Source organism: Hemitrygon akajei, unplaced genomic scaffold (genome assembly GCF_048418815.1).
Source record: "Hemitrygon akajei unplaced genomic scaffold, sHemAka1.3 Scf000035, whole genome shotgun sequence".
NCBI classification, from domain to species: domain Eukaryota; kingdom Metazoa; phylum Chordata; class Chondrichthyes; order Myliobatiformes; family Dasyatidae; genus Hemitrygon; species Hemitrygon akajei.
The window spans coordinates 10,092,703-10,113,754 of NW_027331921.1; the positions used below are offsets into that span (position 1 = coordinate 10,092,703).

At 49.4% G+C, this 21,052-nt stretch overlaps 1 protein-coding gene across 1 annotated transcript in view; it reads left to right on the plus strand.

The window, feature by feature from the left end:
- The window catches only part of LOC140720056 (NACHT, LRR and PYD domains-containing protein 3-like), a 209,740-nt gene extending 190,312 nt beyond the window's left edge, over nucleotides 1-19,428 (plus strand). The window contains exon 6 of the mRNA XM_073034955.1: nucleotides 19,338-19,428. Within this exon, the coding sequence (XP_072891056.1) occupies nucleotides 19,338-19,428 (91 nt within the window). The remainder of the gene's footprint in view (nucleotides 1-19,337) is intronic.
- The last annotated feature ends 1,624 nt before the right edge of the window (nucleotides 19,429-21,052 follow it).

A 21,052-nucleotide genomic window follows, 5' to 3' on the forward strand; every position in this document is an offset into this window, starting at 1 on the left:
CCCTACCACCTGTTGGATCTCTCTTCCTGATGCTGCTTCCTACTGTGGGATCACTCTTCCCCATCCACCTCCTGCTGCTGGAAATTTGCTCCCCATCCCCCGTCCCCCTGTGGGATCTCTATTCCACATCCCCCATCCTCCTGTGGGATCTCTCTTCCCCATCTCCCTTCCTCCTGTGGGATCTCTCTTCCCAATCCCCTTCCTCCTGTGGGATCTCTCTTCCCCAGCCCACTACCTCCTGTGGGATCTCTCTTCCCCATCTCCCATCCTCCTCTGGGATCTCTCTTCCCCAGCCCCCTACCTCCAGTGGGATCTCTCTTCCCCATCTCCCTTCCTTCTGTGGGAATTCTCTTCCGGATCCCCTTCCTCCTGTGGTATCTCTCTTTCCCATCCCCCTACCACCTGTTGGATCTCTCTTCCTGATGCTGCTTCCTACTGTGGGATCACTCTTCCCCATCCACCTCCTCCTGCTGGAAATTTCCTCCCCATCCCCCGTCCTCCTGTGGGATCTCTATTCCACATCCCCCATCCTCCTGTGGGATCTCTCTTCCCCATCTCACTTCCTCCTGTGGGATCTCTCTTCCCAATCCCCTTCCTCTTGTGGTATCTCTCTTTCCCATCCGCTACCTCCTGTTGGATCTCTCTTCCTGATTCTGCTTCCTATTGTGGGATCTCTCTTCTGCAACCAATAACTCCTGCCGGACATTTCTTCCCAATCCTCCTTCCCTCTGTGGGATCTCTCTCCCACATCCCCCTTCCTCCTGTGGGTTCTCTCTTCCCCATCTCCCATCCTCCTGTGGGATCTCTCTTCCCCAGCCCCCTTCCTCCTGTGGGATCACTCTTCCCCATCTCCCATCCTCCTGTGGGATCTCTCTTCCCCAGCCCCCTTCCTCCTGTGGGATCTTTCTTCCCCATCTCCCTTCCTCCTGTGGGATCTCTCTTCCCCAGCCCCCTTCCTCCTGTGGGATCTCTCTTCCCCAGCCCACTACCTCCTGTGGGATCTCTCTTCCCCATCTCCCATCCTCCTCTGGGATCTCTCTTCCCCAGCCCCCTACCTCCAGTGGGATCTCTCTTTCCCATTCTCCTTCCTCTTGTGGGATATCTCTTCCCCATCTCCCATCCTGCTGTAGGATCTCTCTTCCCCATCTCCCATCCTCCTGTGGGATCTCTCTTCCCCATCTCCCATCCTCCTGAGGGATCTCTCTTCCCCAGCCCCATTCCTCCTGTGGGAACTCTCTTCCCCATCTCCCATCCTCCTGTGGGATCTCACTTCCCCAGCCCCCTACCTTCCGTGGGATCTCTCTTTCCCATTCTCCTTCCTCATGAGGGATCTCTCTTCCCCATCTCCCTTCCTTCTGTGGGAATTCTCTTCCGGATCCCCTTCCTCCTGTGGTATCTCTCTTCCCATCCCCCTACCACCTGTTGGATCTCTCTTCCTGATGCTGCTTCCTACTGTGGGATCACTCTTCCCCATCCACCTCCTCCTGCTGGAAATTTCCTCCCCATCCCCCGTCCCCCTGTGGGATCTCTATTCCACATCCCCCATCGTCCTGTGGGATCTCTCTTCCCCATCTCCCTTCCTCCTGTGGGATCTCTCTTCCCAATCCCCTTCCTCCTGTCGTATCTCTCTTTCCCATCCCCCTACCTCCTGTTGGATCTCTCTTCCTGATTCTGCTTCCCATTGTGGGATCTCTCTTCTGCATCCAATAACTCCTGCCGGAAATTTCTTCCCAATCCTCCTTCCCTCTGTGGGATCTCTCTCCCACATCCCACTTCCTCCTGTGGGATCTCTCTTCCCCATCTCCCATCCTCCTGTAGGATCTCTCTTCCCCAGCCCCCTTCCTCCTGTGGGATCTCTCTTCCCCATCTCCCATCCTCCTGTGGGATCTCTCTTCCCCATCTCCCTTCCTCCTGTGGGATCTCTCTTCCTCAGCCCCCTTCCTCCTGTGGGATCTCTCTTCCCCAGCCCCCTACCTCCTGTGGGATCTCTCTTCCCCATCTCCCATCCTCCTGTGGGATCTCTCTTCCCCAGCCCCCTACCTCCAGTGGGATCTCTCTTTCCCATTCTCCTTCCTCTTGTGGGATCTCTCTTCTCCATCTCCCATCCTGCTGTAGGATCTCTCTTCCCCATCTCCCATCCTCCTGTGGGATCTCTCTTCCCCATCTCCCATCCTCCTGTGGGATCTCTCTTCCCCAGCCCCATTCCTCCTGTGGGATCTCTCTTCCCCATCTCCCATCCTCCTGTGGGATCTCTCTTCCCCATCTCCCTTCCTCCTGTGGGATCTCTCTTCCCAATCCCCTTCCTCCTGTGGTATCTCTCTTTCCCATCCCCCTACCTCCTGTTGGATCTCTCTTCCTGATTCTGCTTCCTATTGTGGGATCTCTCTTCCGCATCCAATAACTCCTGCCGGAAATTTCTTCCTAATCCTCCTTCCCTCTGTGGGATCTCTCTTCCACATCCCCATTCCTCCTGTGGGATCTCTCTTCCCCATCTCCCATCCTCCTGTTGTATCTCTCTTCCCCAGCCCCCTTCCTCCAGTTGGATCTCTCTTTCCCATTCTCCTTCCTCTTGTGGGATCTCTCTTCCCCATCTCCCTTCCTTCTGTGGGAATTCTCTTCCGGATCCCCTTCCTCCTGTGGTATCTCTCTTTCCCATCCCCCTACCACCTGTTGGATCTCTCTTCCTGATGCTGCTTCCGACTGTGGGATCACTCTTCCCCATCCACCTCCTATAACCATATAACAATCACAGCACGGAAACAGGCCATTCCGTCCCTCCTAGTCCGTGCTGAACTCTTAATCTCACCTAGTCCCACCTACCCGCACTCAGCCCATAACCCTCCACTCCTTTCCTGTCCATATACCGATCCAACTTTACCTTAAATGACACAACTGAACTGGCCTCTACTACTTCTACAGGAAGCTCATTCCACACAGCTATCACTCTCTGAGTAAAGAAAGACCCCCTCGTGTTTCCCTTAAACTTTTGCCCCCTAACTCTCAAATCATGTCCTCTCGTTTGAATCTCCCCTACTCTCAATGGAAACAGCCTATTCACGTCAACTCTATCTATCCCTCCCAACATTTTAAATACCTCGATCAAATCCCACCTCAACCTTCTACGCTCCAATGAATAGAGACCTAACTTGTTCAACCTTTCTCTGTAACTTAAGTGCTGAAACCCAGGTAACATCCTAGTAAATCGTCTCTGCACTCTCTCTAATTTATTGATATCTTTCCTATAATTCGGTGACCAGAACTGTACACAATATTCCAAATTTGGCCTTACCAATGCCTTGTACAATTTTAACATTACATCCCAACTTCTGTACTCAATGCTCTGATTTATAAAGGCCAGCGTTCCAAAAGCCTTCTTCACCACCCTATCTACATGAGACTCCACCTTCAGGGAACTATGCACTGTTATTCCTAGATCTCTCTGTTCCACTGCATTCCTCAATGCCCTACCATTTACCCTGTATGTTCTATTTGGATTATTCCTGCCAAAATGCCTCCTGCTGGAAATTTCCTCCCCATCCCCCGTCCTACTGTGGGATCTCTATTCCACATCCCCCATCCTCCTGTGGGATCTCTCTTCCCCATCTCCCTTCCTCCTGTGGGATCTCTCTTCCCAATCCCCTTCCTCCTGTGGTATCTCTCTTTCCCATCCCCCTACCTCCTGTTGGATCTCTCTTCCTGATTCTGCTTCCTATTGTGGGATCTCTCTTCCGCATCCAATAACTCCTGCCGGAAATTTCTTCCCAATCCTCCTTAACTCTGTGGGATCTCTCTTCCACATCCCCCTTCCTCCTGTGGGATCTCTCTTCCCCATCCCCCATCCGCCTGTGAGATCTCTCTTCCACAGCCCCCTTCCTCCTGTGGGATCTCTCTTCCCCATCTCCCATCCTCCTGTGGGATCTCTCTTCCCCAGCCCCCTTCATCCTGTGGGATCTCTCTTCCCAATCCCCTTCCTCCTGTGGTATCTCTCTTTCCCATCCCCCTACCTCCTGTTGGATCTCTCTTCCTGATTCTGCTTCCTATTGTGGGATCTCTCTTCCGCATCCAATAACTCCTGCCGGAAATTTCTTCCCAATCCTCCTTAACTCTGTGGGATCTCTCTTCCACATCCCCCTTCCTCCTGTGGGATCTCTCTTCCACATCCCCCATCCGCCTGTGAGATCTCTCTTCCCCATCCGCATCCTCCTGTGGGATCTCTCTTCCCCATCTCCCATCCTCCTGTGGGATCTCTCTTCCCCAGCCTCCTACCTCCAGTGGGATCTCTTCTTCCCATTCTCCTTCCTCTTGTGGGATCTCTCTTCCCCATCTCCCTTCCTTCTGTGGGAATTCTCTTCCGGATCCCCTTCCTCCTGTGGTATCTCTCTTCCCATCCCCCTACCACCTGTTGGATCTCTCTTCCTGATGCTGCTTCCTACTGTGGGATCACTCTTCCCCATCCACCTCCTCCTGCTGGAAATTTCCTCCCCATCCCCCGTCCTCCTGTGGGATCTCTATTCCACATCCCCCATCCTCCCTTGGGATCTCTCTTCCCCATCCCCCTTCCTCCTGTGGGACAATAGACAATAGGTGCAGAAGTAGACCATTCGGCCCTTCGAGCCTGCACCGCCATTTTGAGATCATGGCTGATCATCTACTATCAATACCCGGTTCCTGCCTTGTCCCGATATCCCTTGATTCCCCTATCCATAAGATAGCTATCTAGCTCCTACTTGAAAGCATCCAGAGAATTGGCCTCCACTTCCTTCCAAGGCAGTACATTCCAGACACCCACAACTCTCTGGGATAAATTTTTCCTTAACTCTGTCCTAAATGACCTACCCCTTATTCTCAAACCATGCCCTCTGCTACTGGACTCTCCCAGCATCTGGAACATATTTCCTGCCTCTATCTTGTCCAGTCCCTTAAACCTCTATGTTTCAATCAGATCCCTTCTCAATCTCCTTAATTCCAGTGTGTACAAGCCCAGTCTCTCTAACCTCTCTGCGTAAGACAGTCCAGACATCCCAGGAATTAACCTCGTAAATCTACGCTGCACTTCCTCTACAGCCAGGATGTCCTTCCTTAACCCTGGAGACCAAAACTGTACACAATACTCCAGCTGTGGTCTCACCAGGGCTCTGTACAAATGCAAGAGGATTTCCTTGCTCTTGTACTCAATTCCCTTTGTAATAGAGGCCAACATTCCATTAGCCTTCTGCACTGCCTGCTGCACTTGCTCATTCAATTTCAGTGACTGATGAACAATGACTCCTAGATCTCTCTGTATTTCTCCCTTACCTAACTCTACACCGTTCAGATAATAATCTGCCTTCCTGTGCTTACTCCCAATGTGGATAACCTCACACTTATTCACATTAAACGTCATCTGCCAAGTATCTGCCCACTCACCCAGCTTATCCAAGTCACCCTGAATTCTCCTAACATCCTCATCACATGTCACACTGCCACCCAGCTTAGTATCGTCAGCAAAATTGCTGATGTTATTCTCAATGCCTTTATCTAAAACATTGATGTAAATTGTAAACAGCTGTGCTCCCAATACCGAGCCCTGTGGCACCCCACTGGTCACCACCTGCCATTCCGAGAAACACCCATTCACCGCAACCCTTTGCTTTCTATCTGCCAACCAGTTTTCTATCCATGTCAATGTCTTCCCTCCGATGCCGTGAGCTTTGATTTTACCCACCAGTCTCCTATGTGGGACCTTATCAAATGCCTTCTGAAAATCGAGGTACACTACATCCACTGGATCTCACCCGTCTAACTTCCTGGTTTCATACTCGAAAAACTCCAACAGATTAATCAAGCATGATTTATCCTTGGTAAATCCATGCTGGCTCGGCCCAATTCTATCACTGCTATCTAGATATGCCACCTTTTCATTCTTAATAATGGACTCCAGCATCTTCCCCACCACTGATGTCAGGATGACAGGTCGTTAGTTCTCTGTTTTCTCCCTCCCTCCTTTCTTAAAAAATGGGATAACATTAGCCATTCTCCAATCCTCAGGAACTGATCCTGAATCTAAGGAACATCGGAAAATGATTACCAATGCATCCGCAATTTTCAGGGCCACCTCCTTTAGTACCCTAGGATGCACACCATCTGGACCCGGGGATTTGTCAGACTTCAGTCCCATCAGTCTACTCATCACCGTTTCCTTCCTAATGTCAATCTGTTTCATTTCCTCTGTTACCCCATGTCCTTGGCCCATCCATACATCTGGGAGATTGCTTGTGTCTTCCTTAGTGAAAACAGATCTAAAGTACTCATTAAATTCTTCTGCCATTTCTCTGTTTCCCATAACAATTTCACCCAATTCATTCTTCAAGGGCCCAACATTGTTCTTAACTTTCTTCTTTCTCTTCACATACCTAAAAAAGCTTTTGCTATCTTCCTTTATATTCCTGGCTAGCTTGCGTTCGTACCTCATTTTTTCTCCCCGTATTGCCTTTTTAGTTAAGTTCTGTTGTTCCTTAAAATCTTCCCAATCATCCGTCCTTCCACTCACCTTAGCTCTGTCATACTTCCTTTTTTTTTAATGCTATGCAATCTCTGACTTCCTTTGTCAACCACTGTGGCCCCTTTCCCCCCTTTGAATCCTTCCTTCTCTGGGGATGAACTGATTTTGCACCTTGTGCGTTATTCCCAAGAATACCTGCCATTGCTGTTCCACTGTCTTTTCTGCTAGGCTATCCGTCCAGTCAACTTTGGCCAGCTCCTCCCTCATGGCTCCATAGTTTCCCCTGTTCAACTGCAACACTGACACCTCCGAGCTGCCCTTATCCTTCTCAAACTGTAGATAAAATCATATCATATTATGGTCACTACCTCCTAATGGCTCCTTTGCTTCAAGATCACTTATCAAACCCAGTTCATTACACAAGACTAAATCCAGAATAGCCTTGTCCCTGGTCGGCTCTCGTACAAGCTGTTCCAAGAATGCATCCCGTAGGCACTCTACAAACTCCCTATCCTGGGGTCCAGCACCAAACTGTGTCTCCCAGTTCACCTGTATGTTGAAATTACCCATCCCCCTTCCTCCTGTGGGATCTCTTTTTCACCATCCATTTCCTCCTGTGGGACCTCACCTTCCCATTCCCTTCCTCCTGTCGGATCTCTCTTCCCCATCCCCTTCCTCCTGAGGAATCTCTCTTCCCCATCCCCCCTCCTTCTATGGGATCTCTCCTCCTCATCCCCTTCCTCCTGTGGGATATCTCTTCCCCATCCCCCTCCTTTTGTGGGATCTCTCTTCCCCATCTCCCTTCCTCCTGTGGGATCTCTCTTCCGGATCCCCTTCCTCCTGTGGTATCTCTTTCCCATCCCCCTACCTCCTGTGGGATCTCTCTTCCCCATCCCCCTTCCTCCTGTGGTATCTCTTTTTCCCATCACACTACCTCCTGTTGGATCTCTCTTCCCCATCTAATTCCTCCAGAGAGATCACTGTTCCCCAACGTCCTTCCTTCTGTGTGATATCTCTTCCCCATCTGCCTTCCTCCTGCGGGATCTCTCTTCCCCATCTCCCTTCCTCCTGTGGGATCTCTCTTCCCAATCCCCTTCCTCCTGTGGTATCTCTCTTTCCCATTCCCCTACCTCCTGTTGGATGTCTCTTCCTGATTCTGCTTCCTATTGTGGGTCTCTCTTCCGCATCCAATAACTCCTGCCGGAAATTTCTTCCCAATCCTCCTTCCCTCTGTGGGATCTCTCTTCCACATCCCCCTTCCTCCTGTGGGATCTCTCTTCCCCATGTCCCATCCTCCTGTGGGATCTCTCTTCCCCAGCCCCATTCCTCTTGTGGGATCTCTCTTCCCCATCTCCCATCCTCCTGTGGGATCTCTCTTCCCCAGCCCCCTACCTACAGTGGGATCTCTCTTTCCCAATCCCCTTCCTCCTGTGGTATCTCTCTTTCCCATCCCCCTACCTCCTGTTGGATCTCTCTTCCTGATTCTACTTCCTATTGTGGGATCTCTCTTCCGCATCCAATAACTCCTGCCGGAAATTTCTTCCCAATCCTCCTTCCCTCTGTGGGATCTCTCTTCCCCATCTCCCATCCTCCTGTGGGATCTCTCTTCCCCAGCCCTCTTCCTCCTGTGGGATCTCTCTTCCCCAACCCCCTTCCTCCTGTGGGATCTCTCTTCCCCATCTCCCATCCTCCTGTGGGATCTCTCTTCCCCAGCCCCCTACCTCCAGTGGGATCTCTCTTTCCCATTCTCCTTCCTCCTGTGGGATCTCTCTTCCCCAGCCCCATTCCTCCTGTGGGATCTCTCTTCCCCATCTCCCATCCTCCTGTGGGATCTCTCTTCCCCAGCCCCCTACCTCCAGTGTGATCTCTCTTTCCCAATCCCCTTCCTCCTGTGGTATCTCTCTTTCTCATCCCCCTACCTCCTGTTGGATCTCTCTTCCTGATTCTGCTTCCTATTGTGGGATCTCTCTTCCGCATCCAATTATTCCTGCCGGAAATTTCTTCCCAATCCTCCTTCCCTCTGTGGGATCTCTCTTCCACATCCCCCATCCTCCTGTGGGATCTCTCTTCCCCAGCCCCCTTCCTCCTGTGGGATCTCTCTTCCCCATCTCCCATCCTCCTGTGGGATCACTCTTCCCCATCCACCTCCTCCTGCTGGAAATTTCCTCCCCATCCCCCGTCCTCCTGTGGGATCTCTATTCCACATCCCCCATCCTCCTGTGGGATCTCTCTTCCCCATCCCCCTTCCTCCTGTGGGACAATAGACAATAGGTGCAGAAGTAGACCATTCGGCCCTTCGAGCCTGCACCGCCATTTTGAGATCATGGCTGATCATCTACTATCAATACCCGGTTCCTGCCTTGTCCCGATATCCCTTGATTCCCCTATCCATAAGATAGCTATCTAGCTCCTACTTGAAAGCATCCAGAGAATTGGCCTCCACTTCCTTCCAAGGCAGTACATTCCAGACACCCACAACTCTCTGGGATAAATTTTTCCTTAACTCTGTCCTAAATGACCTACCCCTTATTCTCAAACCATGCCCTCTGCTACTGGACTCTCCCAGCATCTGGAACATATTTCCTGCCTCTATCTTGTCCAGTCCCTTAAACCTCTATGTTTCAATCAGATCCCTTCTCAATCTCCTTAATTCCAGTGTGTACAAGCCCAGTCTCTCTAACCTCTCTGCGTAAGACAGTCCAGACATCCCAGGAATTAACCTCGTAAATCTACGCTGCACTTCCTCTACAGCCAGGATGTCCTTCCTTAACCCTGGAGACCAAAACTGTACACAATACTCCAGCTGTGGTCTCACCAGGGCTCTGTACAAATGCAAGAGGATTTCCTTGCTCTTGTACTCAATTCCCTTTGTAATAAAGGCCAACATTCCATTAGCCTTCTGCACTGCCTGCTGCACTTGCTCGTTCACCTTCAGTGACTGATGAACAAGGACATCTAGATCTTTTTGTATTTCTCCCTTACCTAACTCTACACCGTTCAGATAATAATCTGCCTTCCTGTGCTTACTCCCAATGTGGATAACCTCACACTTATTCACATTAAACGTCATCTGCCAAGTATCTGCCCACTCACCCAGCTTATCCAAGTCACCCTGAATTCTCCTAACATCCTCATCACATGTCACACTGCCACCCAGCTTAGTATCGTCAGCAAAATTGCTGATGTTATTCTCAATGCCTTTATCTAAAACATTGATGTAAATTGTAAACAGCTGTGCTCCCAATACCGAGCCCTGTGGCACCCCACTGGTCACCACCTGCCATTCCGAGAAACACCCATTCACCGCAACCCTTTGCTTTCTATCTGCCAACCAGTTTTCTATCCATGTCAAAGTCTTCCCCCCGATGCCGTGAGCTTTGATTTTACCCACCAATCTCCTATGTGGGACCTTATCAAATGCCTTCTGAAAATCGAGGTACACTACATCCACTGGATCTCTCCCGTCTAACTTCCTGGTTACATACTCGAAAAACTCCAACAGATTAGTCAAGCATGATTTATCCTTGGTAAATCCATGCTGGCTCGGCCCAATCCTATTACTGCTATCTAGATATGCCACCTTTTCATTCTTAATAATGGACTCCAGCATCTTCCCCACCACTGATGTCAGGATGACAGGTCGTTAGTTCTCTGTTTTCTGCCTCCCTCCTTTCTTAAAAAATGGGATAACATTAGCCATTCTCCAATCTTCAGGAACTGATCCTGAATCTAAGGAACATTGGAAAATGATTACCAATGCATCCGCAATTTTCAGGGCCACCTCCTTTAGTGCCCTAGGATGCACACCATCTGGACCCGGGGATTTGTCAGACTTCAGTCCCATCAGTCTACTCATCACCGTTTCTTTCCTAATGTCAATCTGTTTCATTTCCTCTGTTACCCCATGTCCTTGGCCCATCCATACATCTGGGAGATTGCTTGTGTCTTCCTTAGTGAAAACAGATCTAAAGTACTCATTAAATTCTTCTGCCATTTCTCTGTTTCCCATAACAATTTCACCCAATTCATTCTTTAAGTGCCCAACATTGTTCTTAACTATCTTCTTTCTCCTCACATACCTAAAAAAGCTTTTGCTATCTTCCTTTATATTCCTGGCTAGCTTGCGTTCGTACCTCATTTTCTTCTCCCCGTATTGCCTTTTTAGTTAATTTCTGTTGTTCCTTGAAAACTTCCCAATCATCTGTCCTACCACTCACCTTAGCTCTGTCATATTTCCTTTTTTTTAATGCTATGCAATCTCTGACTTCCTTTGTCAACCACTGTGGCCCCTTTCCTCCCTTCGAATCCTTCCTTCTTCAGAGGATGAACTGATTTTGCACGTTGTGCATTATTCCCAAGAATACCTGCCATTGCTGTTCCACTGTCTTTTCTGCTAGGATATCCGTCCAGTCAACTTTGGCCAGCTCTTCCCTCATGGCTCCATAGATTCCCCAGTTCAACTGCAACACTGATACCTCCGAGCTGCCCTTATCCTTCTCAAACTGCAGATAAAAACATATCTTATTATGGTCACTAACTCCTAATGGCTCCTTTACTTCAAGATCGCTTATCAAATCCTGTTCATTACACTAGACTAAATCCAGAATAGTCTTGTCCCTGGTCGGCACTCGTACAAGCTGTTCCAAGAATGCATCCTGTAGGCACTTTTTAAAATCCCTATCCTGGGGTCCAGCACCAACCTGTTTCTCCCAGTTCACCTGCATGTTGAAATTCCCCATCCCCCTTCTTCTTGTGGGATCTCCTTTTCCCCATCCATTTACTCCTGTGGGATCTCTCTTCCCCATCCCCCTTACTCCTGCCGGCTCTCTCTTTCGTATCCCTCTCCATCCTGTGGGTTGTTTCTTCCCCATCCCCCTTCCTGCTGTGAGATCTGACTTCCCAGTCCCCCTTCCTCCTTTGGGATCTCTCTTCCCCATCCGCATCCTCCTGTTGGATCTCTCTTCCCCATCTCCCTCCTCCTGTGGGATGTCTCTTCCCCATTCCCCTATCTCCAGTGGGATCTCTCTTTCCCATTCTCCTTCCTCTTGTGGTATCTCTCTTCCCCATCTCCCTTCCTTCTGTGGGAATTCTCTTCCGGATCCCCTTCCTCCTGTGGTATCTCTCTGTCCCACCCCCCTACCTCCTGTTGGATCTCTCTTCCTGATTCTGCTTCCTACTGAGGGATGACTCGTCCCCATCCACTTCCTCCAGCCGAAAATTTCTTCCCCATCCCACTTACTCCTGACGGATCTCTCTTCCGCGTCCTCCTTCCTCGTGTGGGATCGCTCTTCCCCATCCCCATTCCTCCTGTGGGATCTCTTTTGCCCATCCCCATCCTCCTGTGGTATCTCTCTTCCCATTTCTCCTTCCGCCTGTGGGATCTCTCATCCCCATCTCTTTCGTCCTGTGGGATCTCTTCCCCATCCACCTTCCTCCTGTGGGATCTCCCTTTCCCATCCCCCATCCTCCTGTGGGATCTCACTTTCCCATTCACCTTCCTCCTGAGGGATCTCTTTTCGCGTCTCCTTCCTCCTGTGGGATATCTCTTCCACATTCCTTTCTTCCTGTGGGATCTCTCTTCCCCATCCCCTTCCTCATGTAGATTTCTTTTCCCGATCTCCTTCCTCCAGTTCGATCTCTCTTCCTGATTCAGCTTCCTACTGCAGGATCTCTCTTCTATATCCACTTCCTCCTCTGGGATCTCTCTTCCCCATGCCACTTCCTCCTGTGGGATATCGCTTTCCCATCCTCTTCCTCCTGTATGATCACTCTTCCCTATCCGCCTTCCTCCTGTGGTATCTCTCTTCCCCTTTCTCCTTCCGCCTGTGGGATGTCTCATCCCCATCTCTTTTGTCCTGCGGGATCACTTCCCCATCTCCCTTCCTCCTGTGGGATCTCTCTTCCCCATCCCCCATCCTCCTGTGGGATCTCTCTTCCGCATCCGCCTTCCTCGTGTGGGATCGCTCTTCCCCATCCCCATTCCTCCTGTGGGATCTCTTTTCCCCATCCCCATTCCTCCTGTGGGATCTCTCTTCCCCAGCCCCCTTCCTCCTATGGGATCTCTCTTCTTCATGCCCTTCCCCCTGTGGGACAATAGACAATAGGTGCAGAAGTAGACCATTCGGCTCTTCGAGCCTGCACCGCCATTTTGAGATCATGGCTGATCATCTACTATCAATACCCGGTTCCTGCATTGTCCCCATATCCCTTGATTCCACTATCCATAAGATACCTATCTAGCTCCTTCTTGAAAGCATCCAAAGAATTGGCCTCCACTGCCTTCTGAGGCAGTGCATTCCAGACCCCCACAACTCACTTGGAGACATTTTTCCTTAACTCTGTCCTAAATGACCTACCCCTTATTCTGAAACCATGCCCTCTGGTACTGGACTCTCCCAGCATTTGGAACATATTTCCTGCCTCTATCTTGTCCAATTCCTTATATGTTTCCATCAGATCCCCTCTCAGTCTCCTTAATTCCAGTGTGTACAAGCCCAGTCTCTCTAACCTCTCTGCGTAAGACAGTCCAGACATCCCAGGAATCAACCTCGTGAATCTACGCTGCACTTCCTCTACAGACAGGATGACCTTCCTTAACCGTGGAGACCAAAACTGTACACAATACTCCAGGTGTGGTCTCACCAGGGCTCTGTACAAATGCAAGGGATTTCCTTGCTCTTGTACTCAATTCCCTTTGTAATAAATACAAACATTCCATTGACCTTCTTCACTGCCTGCTGCACTTGCTCATCCACCTTCAGTGACTGTTGAACTAGGACTCCTAGATCTCTTTGTATTTCTCCCTTACCCAACTCTACACCGTTCAGATATTAATCTGCTTTCCTGTTCCTACTCCCAAAGTGGATAAAATCACACTTATTCACATTAAACGCCATCTGCCAAGTATCTGCCCACACACCCACCCTATACAAGTCACCCTGAATTCTCCTAACATTCTCATCACATGTCACACTGCCACCCAGCTTAGTATCATCAGCAAATTTGCTGATGTTATTCTCAATGCCTTCATCTAAATCGTTGATGTTAATTGAAAACAGCTGTGGTCCCAATACCGAGCCCTGTGGCACCCCACTAGTCACCACCTGCCATTCCGAGAAACACCCATTCACCGCTACCCTTTGCTTTCTATCTGCCAACCAGTTTTCTATCCATGTCAATGCCTTCCCCCCAATGCCCTGAGTTTTGATTTTACCCACCAATCTCCTATGTGGGACCTTATCAAATGCCTTCTGAAAATCGAGGTACACTACATCCACTGGATCTCTACCCGTCTAACTTTCTGGTTACATCCTCGATAAACTCCAACAGATTAGTCAAGCATGATTTACCCTTGGTAAATCCATGCTGGCTCGGCCCAATCCTATCACTGCTATCTAGATATGCCACTATTTCATTCTTAATAATGGACTCTAGCATCTTCCCCACCACCGATGTCAGGCTGACCGGTCGATAGTTCTCTGTTTTCTCCCTCCCTCCTTTCTTAAAAAGTGGGATAATATTAGCCATTCTACAATCATCAGGAACTGATCCTGAATCTAAGGAACATTGGAAAATGATTACCAATGCATCCGCAATTTCCAGGGCCACCTCCTTCAGTACCCTAGGATGCAGACCATCTGGACCTGGGGGATTTGTCAGCCTTCAGTCCCATCAGTCTACTCATCACCGTTTCCTTCCGAAAGTTAATCTGTTGAATTCCTCTGTTACCTTATGTCCTTGGCCCATCCATACATCTGGGAGATTGCTTGTGTCTTCCTTAGTGAAAACAGATCTAAAGTACACATTAAATTCTTCTGCCATTTCTCTGTTTCCCATAACAATTTCACCCAATTCATTCTTTAAGTGCCCAACATTGTTCTTAACTATCTTCTTTCTCCTCACATACCTAAAAAAGCTTTTGCTATCTTCCTTTATATTCCTGGCTAGCTTGCGTTCGTACCTCATTTTTTCTCCCCGTATTGCCATTTTAGTTAAGTTCTGTTGTTCCTTGAAAACTTCCCAATCATCTGTCCTCCCACTCACCTTAGCTCTGTCATACTTCCTTTTTTTTTAATGCTATGCAATCTCTGACTTTCTTTGTCAACCACAGTGGCCCCTTTCCCCCCTTTGAATCCTTCTTTCTCTGGGGATGAACAGATTTTCTACCTTGTGCATTATTCCCAAGAATACCTACCATTGCTGTTCCACTGTCTTTTCTGCTAGGCTATCCATCCAGTCAACTTTGGCCAGCTCCACCCTCATGGCTCCATAGTTTTCCCTGTTCAACTGCAACACTGACACCTCCGAGCTGCCCTTATCCTTCTCAAACTGCAGATAAAATCATATCATGTTATGGTCCCTACCTCCTAATGGCTCCTTTACTTCAAGATCGCTTATCAAACCATCTTCATTACACAAGACTAAATCCACAATATCCTTGTCCCTGGTCGTCTCTCGTACAAGCTGTTCCAAGAATGCATCCCGTAGGCCCTCTACAATCTCCCTATCCTGGGGTCCAACACCAACCTGTTTCTCCCAGTTCACCTGCATGTTGAAATTCCCCAACGCCCTTCCTCCTATGGGATCTCTCTTTCCCATCCCCCTTCCTCCTGTGTGATCTCACTTCCCCATCCCCCTTCCTCCTGTGGTATCTCCCTTCCCCATCCCCTTTTCTCCGCTGGGATCTCTCATCCCCATTCCCCTTCATCCTGTGGGATCTCTCTTCCACATCCCTTTCTTCCTGTGGGTTCTCTCTTCCCCATACCCTTCCCGCAGTAGATCTCTTTTCCCTATCAACTTCCTCCGGTTGGCTATCTCTTCCTGATTCAGCTTCCTACTGAGGGATCTCACTTCTATATCCACTTCCTGCTCTGGGACCTCTCTTCCCTATCCCTCTTCCCTCTGTGGGATCTCTCCCTCCAATCCTCTTCCTCCTGCGGGATCTCTCTTCCCCATCCCCCTTCCTCCTGCGGGATCTCACTTCCTCATCCCCCTTCCTTCTGTGGGTTCTCTCTTCCCTATCCCCTCCCTCCTGTGGGATGTTTCTTCCCCATCCCCCATCCTCCTGTGGGATCTCCCTTCCCCAGCCCCCTTCCTCCAGTGGCATCTATCTTCCCCAGCTCCCTTCCTCCTGCGGGAACTCTCTTCTCCATATCCTTCCTCTTGTGGGATCTTTCTTCCCCATCCCCCTACGTCCAGTTGGATCTCTCTTCCTAATTCTGCTTCCTACTGTGGGATCGCTCTTCCCCATCCACTTCCACCTGCCGGAAAATTCTTCCCCATGCCCTTTTCTCCTGAGGAATCTTTCTGCCGCATCCCTCTTCCTCCTGTGGTATCGCTCTTTCCCATCCCCCTTCCTCCTATGTGATCTCTCTTCCCATCTTGCTCCTGTGGGATCTCTCATCACCTTCCCCTTCTCCTGTGGGATCTATCTTGCTGATTCTGTTTCCGACTGTGGAATCTCTCTTCCCCATTCCTGTTCCACCTGTGGGATCTCACTTCCACATCCGCCTTCCTCCTGTGGGATCTCTCCTTCCCATTCCCTTTCCTCCCATAGGATCTCTCTTTCCTAACCCCTTCCACCTGTGGGGACACTCTTCCAAATCTCCCCAACTCCTGTGGGATCTCTTTTCCCTGTCCCACATCTTCCTGCGGCATCTCCTTTCCTCATCCCTTCCATCCTTTGTGATCACTTTTCCCCATCCCCCTTCTTCCTATGGGAACTCTTTTGCCCATCACATTCCTCCTGTGGGATCTGTTTTCCCCATCCCCCTTCCTCCTGTTGGATCTCTTTTTCCCTATCCATTTCCTACTGTGGGATCTCACTTCCACATCCCCCTTCCTCCTGTGGGATCGCTCTTCCCCATCCCCCTTCCTCCTGAAGGATCTCTCATCCCCATCCACTTCCTCCTGCCGGAAATTTCTTCCCCATTCCCCATTATCCTGAGGGATCTCTCTGCCGCATCCCTCTTCCTCCTGTTTTCGAGGATGTAACCAGGAAGTTGGACAGGGGAGATCCAGTGGATGTGGTGTACCTCAATTTTCAGAAGGCATTTGATAAGGTCCCACATAGAAGATTGGTGGGTAAAATCAAAACTCAGGGCATCGAGAGGAAGGCATTGACATGGATAGAAAACTGGTTGGCAGATAGAAAGCAAAGGGTAGCGGTGAATGGGTGTTTCTCGGAATGGCAGGTGGTGACAAGTGGGGTGCCACATGGCTCGGTATTGGGACCACAGCTGTTTACCATTTACGTTAATGATTTGGATGAAGGCATAGAAAATAACATCAGCAACTTTGCTGATAATACTAAGCTGGGTGGCAGTGTGACATGTGATGAGGATATTAGGAGAATTCAGGATGACTTGGATAGGCTGGGTGAGTGGGCAGATACACAGATAGATAGATAGATAGATAGATAGATAGATACTTTATTCATCCCCATGGGGAAATTCAACATTTTTTCCAATGTCCCATACACTTGTTGTAGCAAAAACTCCTTACATACAATACTTAACTCAGTAATAATATGATATGCATCTAAATCACTAACTCAAAAAGCATTAATAATAGCTTTAAAAAAAAAAGTTCTTAAGTCCTGGCAGTTGAATTGTAAAGCCTAATGGCATTGGGGAGTATTGACCTCTTCATCCTGTCTGAGGAGCATTGCATCGACAGTAACCTGTCGCTGAAACTGCTTCTCTGTCTCTGGATGGTGCTATGTAGAGGATGTTCAGGGTTTTCCATAATTGACCGTAGCCTACTCAGCGCCCTTCGCTCAGCTACCGATGTTAAACTCTCCAGTACTTTGCCCACGACAGAGCCTGCCTTCCTTATCAGCTTATTAAGACGTGAGGCGTCCTTCTTCTTAATGCTTCCTCCCCAACACGCCACCACAAAGAAGAGGGCGCTCTCAACAACTGACCTATAGAACATCATCAGCATCTCACTGCAGACATTGAATGACGCCAACCTTCTAAGGAAGTACAGTCGACTCTGTGCCTTCCTGCACAAGGCATCTGTGTTGGCAGTCCAGTCTAGCTTCTCGTCCAACTGTACTCCCAGATACTTGTAGGTCTTAACCTGCTCCACACATTCTCCATTAATGATCACTGGCTCCATATGAGGCCTAGATCTCCTAAAGTCCACCACCATCTCCTTGGTCTTGGTGACATTGAGACGCAGGTAGTTTGAGTTGCACCATATCACAAAGTCCTGTATCAGTTTCCTATACTCCTCCTCCTGTCCATTCCTGACACACCCCACTATGGCCGTGTCATCAGCGAACTTCTGCACATGGCAGGACTCCGAGTTATATTGGAAGTCAGATGTGTACAGGGTGAACAGGACCGGAGAGAGTACGGTTCCCTGTGGCGCTCCTGTGCTGCTGACCACTGTGTCAGACCTACAGTCTCCCAACCGCACATACTGAGGTCTATCTGTCAAGTAGTCCACTATCCAATCCACCATGTGAGAGTCTACTCCCATCTCCGTTAGTTTGTGCTTTAAGATCTTGGGCTGGATGGTGTTAAAGGCACTAGAGAAGTCAAGGAATGTAATCCTCACAGCACAACTGACCCCATCTAGGTGAGAGAGTGATTTGTGCAGCAAATACGTGATAGCATCCTCCACTCCCACCTTCTCCTTATACGCAAACTGAAGCGGATCCCGGGCGTGCCTGGTTTGTGGCCTCAGATTCTGTATTATCAGCCGCTCCATGGTCTTCATCACGTGCGACGTCAAGGCAACAGGTCTGAAGTCATTCAACTCCTTTGGTTGACGTTTAATATGAATAAGTGTGAGGTTATCTACTTTGGGAGTAAGAACAGGAAGGCAGATTATTATCTGAACAGTATAGAGTTAGGTAAGGGAGAAATACAACGGGATCTAGGAGTCCTTGTTCATCAGTCACTGAAGGTGAATGAGCAAGTGCAGCAGGCAGTGAAGAAGGCAAATGGAATGTTGGTCCTTATTGCAAAGGGAATTGAGTACAACAGCACGGAATTCCTCTTGCATTTGTACACACCTGGAGTATTGTGTACAGTTTTGGTCTCCAGGGTTAAGGAAGGACATCCTGGCTGTAGAGGAAGTGCAGCGTAGATTCACGAGGTTAATTCCTGGGATGTCTGGACTGTCTTACGCAAAGAGGTTAGAGAGACTGGGCTTGTACACGCTGGAACTAAGGAGATTGAGAGGGGATCTGATTGCAATATATAAGATTATTAAGGGATTGGACAAGATAGAGGCAGGAAATATGTTCCAGATGCTGGGACAGTCCAGTACCAGAGGGCATGGTTTGGGAATAAGGGTTAGGTCATTTCGGACAGAGTTAAGGAAATACTTCTTCTCCCAGAGAGTTGTGGGGGTCTGGAATGCACTGCCTCGGAAGGTAGTGGAGGCCAATTCTCTGGATGCTTTCAAGAAGGAGCTAGATAGGTATCTTATGGATAGGGGAATCAAGGGATATGGGGACAAGGCAGGAACTGGGTATTGATAGTAGATGATCAGCCATGATCTAAAAATGGCGGTGCAGGCTCGAAGGGCCAAATCTTCCTCACTATGGGGCTATATCACCCCCATCCCTGCCCCTTCTGACAGCTGTGGTCAGTAACACTTTTCTAGCCAACGGAGAACGAGACAGGATATGTGGAGTTCACAGGGTCACAGCAACAGACTAAATGACTGACATTGGGTGAACACCCTGGAGCTGGTCAGTGAGAGACATTGACCGTGATGGGAACTCCGATCAGTGATTTACGGAAGGGTTTAATGTTTCCTGAAATATCCGCGTGAGAGAAATACCTTCAGACCCACGGTTTGAATCACTTTGTTCATCAATTTGTCTGTTTGTGTTTAGACTCGGGGAGAATGACCTGGGAGATTCAGGAGTGAAACTGGTGTCTGCGGCTCTGAGGAACCCGGAGTGTAAAATACAGACACTGCGGTAAGTACCAGACTGTGGCAGAGTGTGTTTACAATCACTGGGTGTCTGACACTGAACATTAATGTGATCAGTAATAGTGTTACTGATAAACACTAGGGATTTGTACCGTCTCCTGTCTCTCTGTGTCCTTCACCCTCACTCTCTCTCATCTCCAGGCTGTACAAAGTCGGTCTCACAGATTCTGGTGCCGAGGATCTCGCCTCCGCTCTCAGTACAAACCCATCACTGACGGAGCTGGACCTGAGTAAAAATAAACTGGGAGATTCAGGAGTGAAACTGGTGTCTGCGGCTCTGGTGAACTCGGAGTGTAAAATACAGAAACTGGGGTAAGTACCAGACTGTGTGAGATTGTGTTTACAGTCACTGGGTGTCTGACACTGAACATTAATGTAATCAGTAATAGTGTTACTGATAAACACTGGGGATCTGTTCCGTCTCCTGTCTCTCTGTGTCCTTCACCCTCACTCTCTCTCATCTCCAGGCTGGGGGGTGTCGGTCTCACAGATTCTGGGGCCGAGGATCTCGCCTCCGTTCTCAGTACAAAACCATCACTGACGGAGCTGGACCTGAGTGAAAATGACCTGGGAGATTCAGGAGTGAAACTGGTGTCTGCGGCTCTGGGGAACCCGGAGTGTAAAATACAGAAACTGTGGTAAGTACCAGACTGTGGGAGATTGTGTTTACAGTCACTGGGTGTCTGACACCGAACATTAATGTGATTAGTAATAGTGTTACTGATAAACACTGGGGATTTGTACCGTCTCCTGTCTCTCTGTGTCCTTCACCCTCACTCTCTCTCATCTCCAGGCTGGAGTTTGTCGGTCTCACAGATTCTGGGGTCGAGGATCTCGTCTCCGCTCTCAGTACAAACCCATCACTGACGGAGCTGGACCTGGGATTCAACTCTCTGACAGACCGATCTGTCCCCGCTCTCCGTCGCCTCATACTGACCCTCCCGAGTCTGAAGCGGATCCGGTGAGTGTTTGTGTTAATGTTCAATATGATAAAATATCAGCGGATCCTCGGGTTTTCTGGTGATATTTGTCTGTGAGTGTTGTTGAAACATTAACCCCGGTCCCCTGGTACTGACACTGTTGTGTGATCTGTTTATTCCATCTTCATTCTCCCATCTGTTTCAGGCTGTGGTACAATCAGTTCAGTGAGACCGGGATGAAGGAACTGAGATCTCTGCAGGAAGTCAGACCCGGACTGACAGTGATCGTGTAAACATCTGAATGTGTGAAAATCCCCGCCCGCGGGATGGAGCCGATTCCCCGCCCTCCCCTTTAACTGCCCCCTCACCTATAACTACACCTCCTCTTTAACTCCCCCCTCCCCTTTAACTCCCCCTCCCCTTTAACACCCCCTCCCCTTTAACTCCCCATTCCCCTTTAACTCCCCCCTCCCCTTTATCTCCCCCCTCCCCTTTAACACCCCCTCCCTTTTAACTCCCCATTCCCCTTTAACTCCCCCTCCACTTTAACTCCCCATTCCCCTTTAACTCCCCCCTCCCCTTTAACTCCCCATTCCCCTCTAACTCCCCCCTCCCCTTTAATTCCCCCTCCCCTTTAACTCCCGCATCCCCTTTAACCTCCCGCCCTTACCTTTAACGGCCGCGCGCCGGGGCT